At 40.6% G+C, this 16,787-nt stretch overlaps 1 protein-coding gene across 1 annotated transcript in view; it reads left to right on the top strand.

Annotated features, from left to right (window-relative positions):
- Positions 1 to 748: 748 nt before the first annotated feature.
- Positions 749 to 16,787, top strand: part of st6gal2a (ST6 beta-galactosamide alpha-2,6-sialyltranferase 2a) — a 42,215-nt gene continuing 26,176 nt past the window's right edge. The window contains exons 1-3 of the mRNA XM_032529205.1: positions 749 to 1,002; positions 14,843 to 14,899; positions 14,986 to 16,081. Coding sequence (XP_032385096.1) covers positions 15,076 to 16,081 — 1,006 coding nt within the window. The 5' untranslated portion in view covers positions 749 to 1,002; positions 14,843 to 14,899; positions 14,986 to 15,075. The remainder of the gene's footprint in view (positions 1,003 to 14,842; positions 14,900 to 14,985; positions 16,082 to 16,787) is intronic.

Here is a 16,787-nt window from a genome sequence, read left to right as displayed (position 1 = left end):
TTGTTGTAAGTGGTCACGAGCCAAAAGGTTTGGGAATCAAAGCACTGAATAAGTAGATAAAGGTTAACTTGACTTTTTTTTTTAATCTTTCCTTACATTTAGGGAAATTTGCTTATTCTTTTATTTGCATAGAGTAATGCCGTCTACACACGATCCGCGGCAAAACCACAAGGTAGGGCGCTGGAATGGGTTGCGTCTTAAAGCATCGAGGTCAAAGTTAAAATTATTTGAACTTTGAGCGCAACGCACGGCGGCAACTCCGGTGCGCCACGCCAAGGGTAGCGCAGTACCAAGTGTGGCTGCGCCATTCTACCTATTGGAAAACATTGGAGCGGCCGGCGCAGAGTAGGCTATAGACCGTTATACAGTCTATGGCGGAGAGTGGTTTTACTTTGTTTAGAAGATCGAAACCCTTCTCTTATTTGTTTGGTAAATGTAAGGCTACAGCTAGCCTCCTATAACCTTAGCGTAAAGAATTAAAACCGCTAGCCTGGCTTTGTAAACGTACTAAAAACGAAATGTAAAAGCAACACATTTGTTTTATGGGGGTGTTATGTGCTTTACGATTTCTTATCTTTTTTTTCAGTAATTGTGTTTTCCCAAAATGACCTGCTGGGATGTAAATTTGTTTGATAATGTGCTTACCGTCCTCTTTCCCTTTACTGCCTGCTGCGGGAAAGGTGTCAAATTAAATATCAATATCCCTTTACTCGCTCCCGTCCTCCCTTTCCTTTCCTTTGGGCCAACAAGCCACGAAATCAGCCCGCGCTGACTCCGCCCCTCAAACTCGGTGGATGTGGATGCCAGAAAAAGGCCAGCAACAGAGTGACAGACATCGGCGCTCCGTCAGCGTAGTAGTGGATATCTTCTCTGGATACGGCGAGCAGAGGCGAGCCAAAACGAGCCGCATGCTTGCTGTGCAACAAGGCGAACAGGAGCAAAATGGACCACCGGACAGCAGCACCAGTACCAGCATCCTGCGAGGACCGATACAGTTTTTAGGTGAGGCTTTGTTCGCTTTCTGTAACATTTCCATACAGATTAGCTTCAGTGCGCATTGTGCAGGGCACGCAGGATGTGCATGTGGGAGGATGTGCATGCATGATGTTTGCTTGAAACGATTGGATATTTAGTATTAGAACAAACCTGCGGATGAAACACGTTGGCTAGGAGAAAATCCTTTGTCTGGGCTACTTTACCCAAATCACTGTGAACACAACAGGAGGCTCATTGAACAGCAGCTCATATAGTCTCCGCGTGGCTCAGGTCCACACTCATATTTGGTTTAATAAACATTACGAGCATTATTGTCACATGCAGCAGAGTTCAATGTGTGTCAGTTAATCACGCTCATCTGTATGGTGCCTTTGTGTCCTATTTAACAAAATCGGGGTTCTCCACACTGAAGAGATCATTCGCAGCTGAAGGCAGGCCTGCATGCTGTTCTTCAACTTGAGAAGATGCAGAGATTTATTGTTCCCTTGGCACTCCGTTTTTGCTAACAGCAGAGACTCCATTCAAAACAGGAAAGCCAGGACCAGGAAAAGAGCTCCAGGCAAAGATATCTGAAAGGCATGATGGTACCAAATTGTGTCTTTTTCAAACCACTGTTCCATATTACATGGATATTTGAAGAGGAAACTTAGGTATGCATGGGTCTGTGCCACTCTTTTGTCATGATGTAAATAACCTGCTCTTTTGGCTCAAAAAGTTAATTTTAGAAGCATTGTTGAAAATTGTTTATTTCACATCAGTGCACTTTCATATCCTCAACTGCATTGCTTCCCATCTGATGCAGGCTGTTTTTTGGAGCAGTTTTATTAGTGACAAACCAGATAACATCTCAGCTTTTGTACTAAGTGTTTTAAATGAAACACAAAAGTGTCCCCTCTTCCCTAATCACCTTCACATCATATGATTGAGGGCAGAGAAATCATTTAATTGCAGAGGAAAACATACAAGTGTCTAGGGCAATCAAGTGTTTTCTATTTGTGTGTGGGGGTTTGTGTTGTGAGTTGTCTGAGATCAGCAACAGGAAAGCTTTGGACCTCTGTGCTGTCGAGGCTTATTTCAATGTCAAGAGCAGCGGTGGAGGAGGTGGAAAGTAAACTTGAACAATTATGCAAAAAAGAACACACACATATGCACTTCACTGTAGATGAGCGGTATAGAAGGCACCAGTCTGTCTTTTTGTAGTTTGTTATGTGCAGCAAAAACAGCACGTGGAGGACAACACAAAGCCTCTCCCCAGGTTATTGTGACATTTCGTCAGAAAAGTGTTGATTTGTTTGCGTGTGCAGCTGCTGATTTATTTTGGGCACTCTGTTTTTCAAAGCATTTGAGAGGTTGCGACGAGGACAAAATGTAATTTTTAACCACCACAGCACGACTGAAAGGACACATTATATAAAACTAAAGCTGAATTATTTAGTGTTTTTTTTTTTGTGTCAGGACATTTTCTTTCATAGTAAGTGAACTATAGATGTTGCTACCCACTCTTACGATGCATTATTAATGTGCCAATGGCTACCTGATAAATGCACACACCCTCCACCAATGTGTGAAAGAGTTGTGAGTCTCAGAACATCTGCATCATTGCTTTTTAGGTAATTACCACTACACACTGGCTCGCACCTCCTTGTCTCTGCAGCTGGATATTTATTGTCTCGGGGTGGCCTCCTTCTGCGTGTGCTGACAGGGTGCAGGTGTGTACTGTAGGGAGCAGCTTTCTTTGTGTGCACCAACAATATTCCACTTTTATCCTACAATGGCGAACCACTTCACACCAGACATGCAGCCATTTTCCACAAAGACTATATTTTGTCATGTTTTTACACCAAACCAATTCTGAACAAAATCTAAACTTGCTCACTATAGAGATACTGGCATTTTGCTCAGCTGTAGATCTGTAAAGCCACTGTTTTGATAATCGATTATTGGTTAGAATATTTTTTTTAAGAAAGAGAAGTAAAAATTCTCTGAGTCTAGCTTCTTAGATGTAGACATTTTATAGTTTCTCCACAACTCTCTGACAGTAAACTGAATGTCTTTTGAGTTGTGGACAAAACAAAATATTTGAGGTTGACTTCTTGGGCTTTGATCATTTTTTTTTTTTTTAAATCATGTCATCACTGTTTTATAGACCAAACAACTAATCAATTAATTGAGAAAATAATCAACAATGAAAATAATTGTTAGTTGCAGCCTTACTTGACAGGTTGATATTTTCAAGCTTCCTTAATTTATTTTGACGTTCAATTGACAGGCATATCCATGTGAACATTAAATAGGCTATACTGACCAGACAAAAATGGCCTGAGATAAAAGGCAACACCCATTTTTTTTTTTCTCCAAAGAAATTACTATGCACATAAATTACACATAATGTACAAAAGAAAGGACTGTATTCCCTACAGCCCACACTGAGATGAGATGGTGTATGTTAATGGTTAATTCTCAATTCGTCCATTCCCGGATAACCTTTCAGATTTATTGTGGAACAGCGGTGAATTTGAACATACAGCTGCACCCAGCTGAGAAGACTCAAACAAGAATAAATTAAAGCAATGGTCAGTGTACAATAACTATACGAAAACGGTGAGACTCTTTATTGTAAATCACCACATCAATCAAATCAAAAACTACGTTGATTTATTTATTTTTTTCTTCACTATTTGTTTTTTTAAGCCACAAAAAAGCAATGAGAAAGTGCTGCCTTAGAATACCAATTGATGGAAATCATAATTGCTATCATGGATGACCCAGTAACAGAAGTAACTACTTAGTCAAAGAGTGACTGCTCTGGTTAGCATCACACCAGAGGAAGTCTGAGAGGGGTGGCAATTTGCGCGGAAGATAGAGTTAGACAGATAGAGTTGTACATAAATCCCAGTGCAAGTATTACATGGGTGGTTCATTTTGGGCATTAGACCTTATTTCCAAGTTAGCCAGTGTGGTGTTTTTTTTTTTTTTTAAATCAGTGGCGACCGTTTTCAACACTTTTCCTTCAGTCCTTCCATTTGCAGAGTTCGCTGGTGCTAGGCTAGTGCAAGTCAACAGTATCTGCTAGCCTGCCATTAAAAACAGTCTTACCCACTCCCCAGTACACCAACATTATAATGCCAGACAATTGATGTAAATGTCTGTTGATAGAATAATGATAGAAATAAAACTACCCTTGAATCTCAATGATCTCATTACATTTTGAGGAACTATTTTCTCAGCAGCAACTCTCTTACAGCTCTGTTTTGGGTCAGTAGCAACTACTGAGAGACAATTGTCCCTTTTAGCCATTCAAAAAAATAAAGACTATTTCCTCATCTTATTGTTTATCAAAATTCTGTGCTCAGTTTCTCATTGATGGTAATGAAATGGCAAGGCCAAACCTTTAGGTCAACACTGGAGCTTCTTTTTAGTTACGCTCAAAATTCTCTTTGTTTTTTTACTGTCAGCCAAAGCTAGAGTTTCATTTTGATCTGTTCCAGGCTGTATATGTGGAGACAGTACAGAGGAGTGGAATGATTGCATGGGCAGGGCACTCTGGGAAGGTGAAGGTGTAATTTCAGATGTGCGCTAACCGACCAGAGTTGCAGTTATCTGAGCTTAGCTTTCAAAGGCAAGAGCGCTGGAGTCATCAAGACCAGCTGTGCCCCTCACTCCTGGCTGAGTGTGTGAGCGCTCGGAGCACAGGACTCTCCAAGGGTAACACATGGACGTCCAGGGTTATTAAATGTCTTCACAAGATTGTAAACTTCCTGAGAGGAGTTGTTTAGACACTCATTTCTGTGTGTTTTATGTATGGGCCTCTACTCCTTATGCTAAGTCTTCAGCACATGGGAAGGTTTGAGCAGCTTATTGTGGCGTAGTTTTCATAGTTTCTCTATAAATCTGTGATAGGCTGTAATCTCAGTCTGTGTTTAGAAGTAAGTAAGTATTATAGAGAGGTTCAACTGGAGCCGCCACAGATTAGTGGGCTTGTTCTCTGGGCACTCAAACACGATTTTCTCCACAAATGTAAAAGCCAGTATGTAAGGCCCTTATATGAACAAATCCTGACCGCATCTGTTTTTTTGTTGTTGATGCATTAGCATATGTGTTAACCTGTAAGATCTGCTCTTAAATTGTGTCAGGACCAGAGACATTTTGTTGGTTTTAGTTCTTGGGGTAATAGCACTTTCCTAAGCCGCATTTCCCAAACGTGGATAAGCAGACAATTTAAACTCTGATGTTTTCCAAATTCAAACACAAATGGAGTGAGGGTCACTGTGTTAGAGGGTGACTAGTCCTACAATCTGACAGTACAAGCATGATGTCCTCTCAGCCTTGACAAGAAGGGGAACAGACAGTGAAATGAGCTTTAAGTGAACTTTCTCTACTTTCTCACATCAAACGCCCGCCTGCTGGGGTTGTCGGTGCTCCCAGCTGTATTTATGGGCCATAATGTAAGGTGTGGAGCTGCATTTCCTTCATAGGACCTTGCAGTTGGCAGGCTGTTTTGGAGAAGGCTCTGTGCACCGGTAAAGCCTGTCATCAAGAACCACTGCCCTGTGTGATTTATCAGAATAGGATGTGCTTAGGTCAGTATGATTCAACTCTTCCCGTCCTCGTGTTTTGTCAGATGACATTTGTTTGTTTGTTTTTAAAGTGGAGGTTACTCTGTGAGGTGCTTTGAGTGCAGCACTGTTAGATTCAAACTTTTAAGTCTGCCTCCTGTTTAGACATTGAATAGCCAGTAAATGTCTGGTGGCTGATGACTTTCTCTTGTCCAGTGCTCACTTGGAATGAGTCAGGGGCTTGTTTTCTCTCAAGGGCTGTGTCAGTAGTGCTGATTTTTAAATGAAACACGTCCTCTGCTCTGGTAATTACAACACTTAACACGGTTCTCTGATAGAAAGGTGTTGGTGTGTGTGTGTGTGTGTGTTGGTGTGTCCGTGTGTCCCTTTTCAGAATGAAGGCTTATTGTGTGCACATAGATGCAGCATGTAGACCCTGTCGTTTACTCTCCACATTGTGGAGTTTACTACATAAGATGGACGGGTATGTGAAGGACTTCCTCCTCGCACCTTTTGGCCATTTTTGGGTATAGTCACTTCTTTAGATTAAGATTAATGAGTGTCTAAGTACACCTTTGCAAAAATAGACATTTTTTCTCTGCTGATATAAACTGTGCTGTGTTTGAAAGAGGATAGCAGGGGATAGGACAGAGAAAATCTGCCTCAGCGGGATCAGTCTTTAATGGAGTTAGTACTTTCTTCACTGACCTTGCTGGACCTGTTATTACAACAGCATGAAGCCATCCCTCATGATTCTGCTAGCACCAAGAGAGAACCAGGATGAAATATGTCTTCTTTTTCTTTTGATCATTTCAAAAAATCAAGACTGATTTGATGCATTCCTGTTTTTGTGTGTATATACCACATAGAGGGAAGCATATAAAGCATATTTTCTCCTTTCTGTGGAGACAGTGCAGCCCGTTGTATCCTCTTGAAACTGGCACAACACTGTCTAACATAAGATACACATAACCAAAGAAATACTTGGTTTAAGTGGCAAACTGCAATTTACATTAACATAAACGCTTTTAAGTCGTTTTCTCATATGAACTCCAGTTGTCTAACAAATCAGGTCCGGTCATTGTCCTTGTTGTCCTTTGTGACATGTAGCACACAACAGCATGTTGTCCATGTCTACACGCGTTGTCACTTACTGGAAATACTCTGATTGGTTAAGGTGAGGGGTAGAGCTGGCAGGAGGTGGGACATGATGTGGATCACACTGCAGCCATGTAGCCGGTTCGTAATTCAAATACAACCGATTCTCTTGCCGTTCTCTGAATTTGACAAATGTGTGTTTTGATTCTGACAAAATCTGGCATCGGACCTTACTGACACAAGTTCACGAATCTCGTTTTCTCTTCAGTAAGACCCTTCCTTGTTAACCTCGGATGTTTGTTTTCTTCCGGTTTCACGCCAGCCATGATAGAAACGTCCAGCTGCCATGGTGTTCACATTAAAAAGAATGCCGGTGGTGTTAGAAACGGTGTCACCAGTTCCAGAGGGCATTGACAAGTTAGTTTTTTAACTGCAAAAGGTTCTGCTTTGTACACTATGGTGACAGTTTTGAAAAATACTGTAGGTTGAATTAGCCTTGCAAAAGTCAGTATTGGCTGACCTATATTCAGAACAGTCAATGGTGTTGGGAAGCTGCGGTTCACTTTAGGGCTGCAACTTTCGTGTTTGCATGATTATTATTATTAATCTGCTGACTCTTTTCTTAATCCATCGAGTAACTGTTTGGTCTTTAAAATGTCAGAAAATAGCGAGTTCTTTAAGCCCAATTTTGCATATTCAAACAGCTTTTTTTTTTTTTTTTTTCTGACCAAGCAAAACCCCAAGATAATTAGTTAAGCGTTATAGAAGACAAGGAAAAATAGAAAATATGCACATTTTGACAAATTGCAACCACTGAATATTTGGTATGTTTGCTTGAAAAAATTAGTGATCATTCGATTTATAATTTTTCAGCACTCGTTTTAGCTCAAATTTTGTTTATTCTTTTTTTTGTCGAAAGTTAGATACAGACAGATGTGTTACAGATGTGTCCATCTGTGTGGCTTGTTAAAGCTCAGTTTGATAATTTAGTAATCAACTGACCATGTCATAATTTCCCTGTTATAGTGAACAAGGAATAACTAACTGTTTGCTTTTTCATTCATTCTTGAAAGCGGTACTATTATACTGGTGGGGAACACTCACGCTGGCCTCCTGCATTACATTCAAGTCCCTGCAAGTTGATTTGTTGTCAGGCAAAACTAGACAGGTCTGGCTTCTTCTTTTTTAAAGTGACCTGCTCCGTGCCACCTTTTAGCCTCCTTACTTATGAGGAAAAGGAGCTGAAATGTAACCTTTGCTTCACTGTATTTCTGGCTAAATTAAATTTGTGCTATACTTTTGGTTTCAAAGCTGCTCTGTACTAAGCTGTGCTTCTTTATGCGTGAGTGATGCCATGCGATTGCATACTCTAGTGTATGTGATTGACAGGCAGGATGGAGGATGGCTGGATGGCTGGAAGGAGCTTTATCGCCTGCAGTGTCTTTTCTGTTCCACATGCTAGGTGACAGTGGTGAAGAGCTGGTTGATCTACTGCTGGCAGTCACATTACCATGACATTTCCAAGACTGGCAGGCAGAGCCACAGTACAGTAGCGACACATTTCCTCATGTGGACAGAGATGCAGCATGGAATGCAATATTAATTAGGTTCTTTGCGTGTCAAAAATGTCCGACTTTAGAGCAAACACACATAGACGCAAACATAGTCAGTGGAGTGGTGTCTGCACTTACATCTGCATGCACAGCACCACAGTTAAATGTAGGTCACAGAAAAAGGCAGATGTGGGGGAAGGAAAGAAGGTGAGCAGTGAAAGTAGCATTAAAGGAAGGAGGAAGCCTTTCATTATGTCATCGTGCTGGAGCAGAGGCTGGATTATAGTTTGGCAGGAGATATAGGGATGGTTTAATCCTTGAAATTTGAGCTTTTCTCTTAAAAAGTATTAAGTCTTCCATCCATCAGGGAAAACAGATACTGTATATCATCGGTCCTGTCTTGTTTTCTCTCTCCTCTCCTCTCGCCTTGAAACTGTGCTACATGATTAACATCAATAGTAGATTTGAAACAAAATGTTTTACACAACAAGATGGCGCTTTAGCTTTGACATCCTCCTGTCTCTGCTCATGTATATATACTTTGGTAGCCCAGCCATTCAGTCTACAGGCTATTCTTAACAGCTGCACTTTAGGGTTTCAAGATGTGATGAAGTGCAGCGGACCCTTCAGAGAGCTTGGACACTGGCAGTTTAATTACACTGGGTAAAGTCTGATGTCCTACTTGGTAATGACCTCATTGCTGGGGTTTCATTAAATGAGAGAGAGTGGTTCGGTTCATTTAGTCTTTGCATATGCCCATGCTTTCTTTGTAACTTAATTTTCTCACTTCAGTTGTCCCTGTTTCAGTCCACCTTTACCATGTTTGCAGTGTCTAATTTTTCTTGTCTAATCTGCAACCTTAAAAAATGTCGTGTGGGGTGGGTGTGGGTGTGTGTGTTACAATGAAATATTATGCCTTGTATTGGCTGAGTTTGGAAAGTTTATTACCGCAGTCCCTAAAAATAGTACAAGGTCAATACCTTTCTATAAGTGCCTCTCTGTTAATGACAGTTTTGTTACTGGACTTCCATTTGTGAAGAATCATTTCTAGGATTAAATGGCAGGTGGCATTTTTTAATTTTTTTTTATTGGATGCAGCCCAAAATTCTTGAGGCATATAGAATTTTGACTTGCTGTAAGTCAAACTTAAACTTGTAAGAAGGGCGTTGATCACATGGTTAATTTACAGAAGTGTGATCTCAGTTGCATACATGCAGTACATAGCAGTTGAAATGGTGAGAATAAACACTTCTTAGCTGTTTCACAAGTTTACACCTTGACGTTTTCGACTTTGGATTAAATTCTGATTTCTTCTGTGCATACAACAGCTATACATGCTCCCTGTTTTGAATGATAATTTAAGCAAAAAATGTGCTCATTTTTAAAGTGGAATTGTTAAATTTTCAAGGTGGATCATGAACTCTGCAACGCAGATGACAGTTTGTGGACTGTGTGCAATTAGGCAGAGAGTACTGACCTCCATTTTAAACTAACAGCGTGATTAGACAGAATGTCTTCATTGTATCTTTATGTTTTGGTTCAGGCAACTAAAACACAATTAGGTTTAGGCAACATGTTAAGACAGGTGGAGTTAAGAGTTCAGTGTGCTCGTACAATGTGTGCTTATACCAGCTCCACATGGCTACAGTCGTAGGTGGGGTGAAAAGCCTGCGGTTGTAGCTTCCTCCTAACTGTATCACACTGCCTGCTGGAAAAAGAAGTATAGCAACCAAGCTGTTAGCTTTAAGTGTGTAAAAGCAATTCTTGGAAACACAGTGTTTGGAAAATTAACTAATCTGTTATGTGGATGTGTCACATGATTATGAAGTACACAGTAGAAAACAGCCTCAAGTATTTCACCAGGAATGTGTGCCGGCATTGATTTGATTGACCAATGCAGCGCATTGCTGCTTCACTAAAGCTCAAATTCATAAATAACTGTGCCCCAGTTATAAAGGTTCACACATCCAGCTGGTTTCTAATGTGTCTCCCTTATGTAATACCTTAATGGAAAATCTGGTTTTCTCACTTTTAATACATTAAGCACATATTGTATTTTATCATGGTCTATTCACATAATCCTGGGAGACTTGCCTGGACAAGTTTGCAAATTAATTCAGAAATCTAAAATATCTCTTGACCATACAGTTCGTACTTCTCTCTCTCTGTCCACAAATGCTTAGCGGACCTTGTCCTGTTGCCTTTTTATTTAAACCACACAGTGATGTATTAGTTTGTACCTCATTGATCTGCTGTGAGGTAAATATGAAAGTAAAACGGCTTTATTTTTAGATGGAGAACAACTTCACGCTGGGTTCAATATTTCATTAGATACAAGCCCTTTGGTTATTGTTTTATTTGAGAGAACATGCACATTGCATCCTATTGCCGTGCAGTCTGCGAAATAGAGGATAGCATGTTCTCTTGCATAACTGAATACCTTCTTTGTTGTCTCTTTGTAATTTGATGTGTTAAACACCACAGATTAATTTTTATTACACTAATCAGAATCTACCCACTCATTGTGAATTAACATATTTCTGTGCGTAAATAGACATTGAGAATGTTCCTGTAAGCCAACCTCATCAATAATCATGGCCATTGTATTTTCTGTAAAGGTTGTGTGGCCCTTAATTTCCTATGTCACAGTCAGAACCTCTGCGTCCTACAGAAACTGTTGATTTATTCAAGATTTTCTTTTTTTCCCAAGTTGGCTGTGATTAGAGCGTTCATAACCCGACATCTCCACGCTGGTAATGCACTGAACAATTTTCAGTGTGGCTGTATTCCCTCAAGGGCTGTCAGTCACCTCTAGCGATGACTGGACTGTAGATGATATTACAGCAGGCAGCAGCAGGGCATTCTGGGACTCAAGGAATGTGGTTACATAAAGAAACCTATCTAGTCTGTATATTTTACTCTTCTGGTTCTGTTGTGGTTTTAGCAGCATTTGTCTGCCTTGAAGTGATGCAGTCATGTTATTGACTGTTTTTTTTATTTTGAGCAGTGTTCATTTTTGGCAGTCTGTTGAAAAACAATAGTGGACAATGATGTTGTTTTTGTTAGTTTTCATCAGTCAAAATTTAGTCAAATTTTTTTTATTCTAGCGTTAAATGTTTGTGTCCTAATCATTGTTAGACACAGTGTTCATGTCACTCACAACAGACTGACTCTCAAATCTAGTCATCATTTCCAAACTCTGACAGTTTGATCTGAGCTGCTTTCTACGTCCTTCCTGTTCTCCGTGCTTTTACCTGTCCTTTCCACAAATCCTTCAGAAAGCTGGATTAACTCACTATTTCACTAAAATAGGCAACAATTTATTGTCTAAGTTTAGTTCGAGAAGAGAAGCTGAAACGTCAGTTAACGTAGTGACATTTCTTTCCTTAATCTTAAATGGTTACATTAATCAATCACATTAATAAACAACATTAATCCTAAGCTTATTCCTTCTGAAAGCAACCTGAAATGTAGCCAATAATATTAACATCACATACAAAGCACTTAATCAGTTTGATTATGTTAACAACCCTTTTTTTTTTTTTTTTTTTATACTTCAACATGCTGGCCTGTATGTTTATTATGTAGGTTGTTCCAGCTGTTTTCCAACTGCTTATGAACTTTTCAAGCAGCTAAATCAACTCCTCTACAAAAGATATTTTTGAAGGACGAAGGATTCTGTTTTACTTATCAAGAGCTCTGCAGGTTGTTGAACAAGACTGCATTAATTATTAGTTAATTCGCCGTCCTTCCTACAGTACTACATCATATATTTTTTATTTGTTGATGAAAAATGGAATACGTTTTTGTTCTCATTTTAATTCTCAAAGGGTAATTTTTATGTAATATTAATCTAGTTTTTGCTGTAAAAACATAAATTTTTTTGGTCATATTTTTTGGTGAAGAAGTTAACACTGTTTTCAAGCAATAGATTTAAAAAAAGAATTTCACATCGGCCCGCTGTTCTTACATGCTGACTGACCAGACAGACATGGAGTTAATAATATAGTTATGATCAAATGTGTTGAATGCCTAAAATAGATAATGGAAAAAAGTTTCCACCTACAAGCATTGAAGTGTAATAATAAAGATCACTTGATGAAACGGTTATTTCAGTTCAATATTGTTAAAGTTGTTTACAAATCTACAAAGTACAAAAAAGACTACAAACCATGCAGGAAAACCACTGCATTTCCTGAGCATTGGTGCTTTGTCGTCCCAGCCTGAGTAAATGTTGTTGTTATGGTTATTTTTGTTTTTTTTAACCTTTTTTCATTTATTTATATAGGTAAGTCAATTGAGAACAAATTGTCATTTGCAACAAAAACCTGTCACATTCATACCTGGAAGCTGTCCAGTACAGCCACAGTCTGATGTCAAGTCTTGGCTCCATTGGAGCGGTTGGGGTTAAGGGCCTTGCTCAAGGGCACTTCAGTGATAGTAATAAGGGAGAGACAAGCGCTGCCCTCCTGGTTCTTTCACTTTCCCCACCCAGATTTTTAATCCTGTTGGTCAGGGGATTGAACCGGCGACGACCCAGTCACAGGTTCGCTTCTTTAACCTTTAGGCCCCCACTGCCCACAAAATAATGTTATAATGATCAATTCTTGTTGAAACTGTTTTAAAGAGGTGTTGATTCAACTTTGTCATTTTGGAGGATGTAGTTTGTAGTGCTCTTGAATTGTATTTCATTATACAGGTGTGTGTGTGTGTGTTTTTTATGCAGGTCATAAAGCACATAATTATACTCCTTAAGGCAAATAGCCTGTAAATATTTAACCAATATCCTTTTCCCTGATCACAAAGGTCTCCTCTCTCTTTCTCTATGACATTTACATTAGACCTTGGTTTTGCTCTCTACGACATCAATGCTTTATGTTTCATCAGGCACGTTTTGTTCATCCCCATCTCCTGCTAACTCCCACTAAGTCATTTAGTCTTCCTTTGCTGCCTGGCAGTGGCTCGTTTCCATGTTTCCCATTTTGTACTGTGTCTTTGTGTATTCCTTACAAAACTAGCTCTGTCCTCCACCCCCGCCTCTCCATCTGTGCCACACATTTATGTTGTTTCATCGCAGTTACTGAAGCACACATCCTGATCGCTGCCAGGTGAGGAAAACTAGCTGCGCACACACACACACACACACACACACACACACACACACACACACACACATACACACTTCCACAGTGGGCTTATGTTGAGCATTGGTGCATGTAGATGCCATTTGTTAGTTGACAACTTGTCATTGGGCAGCTGTGGGTTTTCTTGCTTGTTTTCTTTTGTTTTTATGCGTCAGTCATTCTGGCCTTCTGTTGTTATTTCTAGATGTTAAATGGCATATTTGGCCTCAGCCTAGTAGACATGTTGAAACTGCTACACAGGGGATTGGGATGCCTGACCCCTACCCCACCTGTCAATGGCTTCAAAGCCTTAGGCATATCTGCAATTTTTTTTGGAAAATAGTCACATTTTTGTGTGTTTGTGCAGATGTGCCTTTGGTAATTGCGTTAGTTTATTTGCCGTTATTTTCTTTCTCCCACACCGTCTCTTCTCCCTCGGGCCCAATTGCTCCCCATTGTTTGACCAGGGCATGTGGATGAGCTTTGGCCTCCTGTGTGGTCGTGGGAGGCTTGAATGTCTGGGTGTATGTGGGGGGGAGTGAGTGGGGGACCACAGGGGCTCCTGAGATCTCTTCTGCTGCACTCTGCAGGACTCGGCAGCTACAGAGACAGGAAGCTGTAATTAGAACTAGAGGAGGCTTGACTCTCAGGAGCTTTTATTCTCATGCTTTACCCAGCCACTCTTTCTCTCTCTAGTGAGAAAGAAATGCTCCCACATTAAGAGACCAAAACTCATAATTACATGTGGTTGAGAGGATTGTAGTTCCTCTGATGTGAGGTAATTTAATGCTTCATTTATTCACCTTCATTGCTGGGTATTTCAGTCTGGAAGCCATCATTGAACCAAATGTGTACACCAGAGTATTAGAGTAATTCAGGCTGATAACGGTAGTGGTTTTTGGACAGCAATGAAATAAGCAAATGTATTATGTTGATGCACATGTGAAATATTCAAGAGTCTGGGTATTTGAAGTAGTGTCATATTCTTAGTAAATTTCATTGGAGCACTGGAACAGTGCTAGATATGATGGGGACAGCTAAAAAATAAAGCAAAATAAAAAAACAGACAATAGTGCAAAATGTTTCTTTTTATTTAGATAATTCACATCTGTTCAAAAATAATCACCATTTGGTAAAACATTTTACCAAATATAGTCTGCATCTCGTTAAAGTTCGTACTGATCTTCACACTTGACAATTTCCTTGTGCGAAACCCTGGAGTGTGTTTGTTTGTAAAAAAAAAGAAAAAAAAAAGGGGGGTTATTTAAGTGATTCATATTTTGTGGGATCCTTGTTGTCTGAGTGTTAAGTTGATGTTATGCTAAGGATTTAATGAAGGAAGCTGTAAATTTGATTCTTGTGGTCTGAAATGAAATATCTCCTTTTTTGTTAAGAGTGGAAAGCAGCCAACTTCTGCCCTGCAGGAGGTGTTTTCCTGTGGTATGATTCAAGCACACAGTATCATGTATGTATGTGGACTCTTGACTTCACTAATTTGTACCACTCTTCTTCTCAGGGTTCTGTTATATCCTGGAGGACACATGGTCATGAAGCAATAGAAGTACCAGTTGAGGTGAGTGTCTCAAACTTTTGCTTCACTAGTCCCTGTTTTTCTTTTCTCCCCTGAGCACTTTAATTTTGAGCATTTGTCTTTTACAGGCCCTCCAGCTGACCTCTGGGCTAAGTCCTGGCCGTGGGGCTTTGTTGTTGGTGGGCCAGCTGAACAGGCGTGCATGTGAGGGAGAGGTGATGAAGTCCAGGATGAGGCAGTGGCGGAGGCTAGTTCTGGTGGGAATGCTGGCCTGGGTTCTCCTCTTCCTAGCCCTCCTCTCTTACTTTCTGGATGCTCGTGTGAATGAACCCCTGACCTCTGTTGGCTCTTTACTCTCCCAGCACCCTGACACCCGTCGCCTAGCTTCTATACAGGCCTCCCATCAACAACGTTCCAACCTGGGCTCTCAACCTGAGCTGGTTTCCACCTTAACAACAGCCACCTACCCTGGAGATAAGCCAGATCCGGAGCCTTTTGCCAGCTCCACGACCCCTGAGCTTAGCCTGGAGGTGAGCCACAGCCCCAACAGTGCTCCCTACGCCATTTATGGTAGCCAGGAGACCAACCACCAGGACTACCTGGACCCACAGAGCCTGGCGGCCTGGTCCTCCTTTGGTACAGAAAATGTGGGTTCTCACTCAGACCCTTTAGTCCAGAGTCGTGAGAGAACTTCCCAGACAGAGTACCAGAACCACGTCAGCACCACACACTTCCACGGTGGGGGGGGAGAAGAAGAAGATGAGCGGGACAATGAAGATGAAGAACTAGAAAACAGAATAAGGGTTACAGGAGGGAGGAGGCTGGGTGGTGACTCTTCTGATCTGGATGAATATTATTTCTCCAAGTCTGCCTCTGTGGTGCAGAGGTTGTGGCGGGGTCGTGTGTCCGCCGGCATGCTGAGTCCTCGGCTGCAGCGCGCCATGAAGGACTACGTTAGTGCCAACAAACACCACGTTTTCTACGAGGGGCATCGCAGTCCCGCCCAGAATGCTAAGGAACTGCTGTGTCAAATGAAATCCCAGGCCCAGCTCAGGACAGTGGATGGGTCAGAGCAGCCCTTCTCTTCACTTGGTTGGGCTCGTCTTGTGCCGTCTCTTCCCCTAAGGCGACTGCACAGGCGGGATCACCAGAGTAGCTTCAAGACCTGTGCAGTGGTTACCTCAGCGGGTGCCATCCTGCGCTCAGGACTGGGCAAAGAGATTGGTGAGTTGAGAGAAAAAAAAGATTCTGAGTAAGAGCCACAGGGCTTCTTTTGTTAAATGAAAAAAGGTTTTGTAGAAAAAGCATTCTTGTATTCTTGAAAGTGAGGTATGGAAAAAAAAAGCTGTTTTTCAATCACATAAATACACAACATCACTTGCATAACAACATAAATGGTAAAAAAACAGCAACAACAAAGTGTCACATTAAGTCATGCAGTGTTATCTTAACTCATTTATGAGGGTTTTTTTTCTGTATTTTCACTCAATACTGTGTGAAAGTTTGAAGCATTTGCCTATTACACCTACCCTTTTTACATTCTATTTATTCTTACTCTGTTATTAGGTCTCTCAGGAATTTATCAATCTTATTAAATGAATTATCATTAATTTCTGTATTTGTAAAAAATAATTTCTTTATCAGTACCAAAACTTAATAATGATAAAGAAAAGGTAATCATACCCAGCCTGACAATTAACAAAAGAAAAGACAAGGTATGACAAACTTTAACCGGAGATATAAGCTGAAAGACAAGGATTTTTAGTTAGACTCTTTGTGATCAGACTGTTGGCAAAGATCTGCTTTACTTCAGAGGCTGCAATTTGCATTACACCCCACAATAAACCAGTCCCTAAAGTTTCCACTATAGAGATGGAAAATAGATGAGAAGCAGATGAGATGCAAATGAAAACAAAACAACTCTGTATGG

Source organism: Etheostoma spectabile, chromosome 11, assembly GCF_008692095.1.
Source record: "Etheostoma spectabile isolate EspeVRDwgs_2016 chromosome 11, UIUC_Espe_1.0, whole genome shotgun sequence".
Classification (NCBI taxonomy): Eukaryota; Metazoa; Chordata; class Actinopteri; order Perciformes; family Percidae; genus Etheostoma; species Etheostoma spectabile.
Note: the sequence above shows the minus strand (reverse complement) of the source record. Positions and strands in the feature narration are given on the sequence as shown.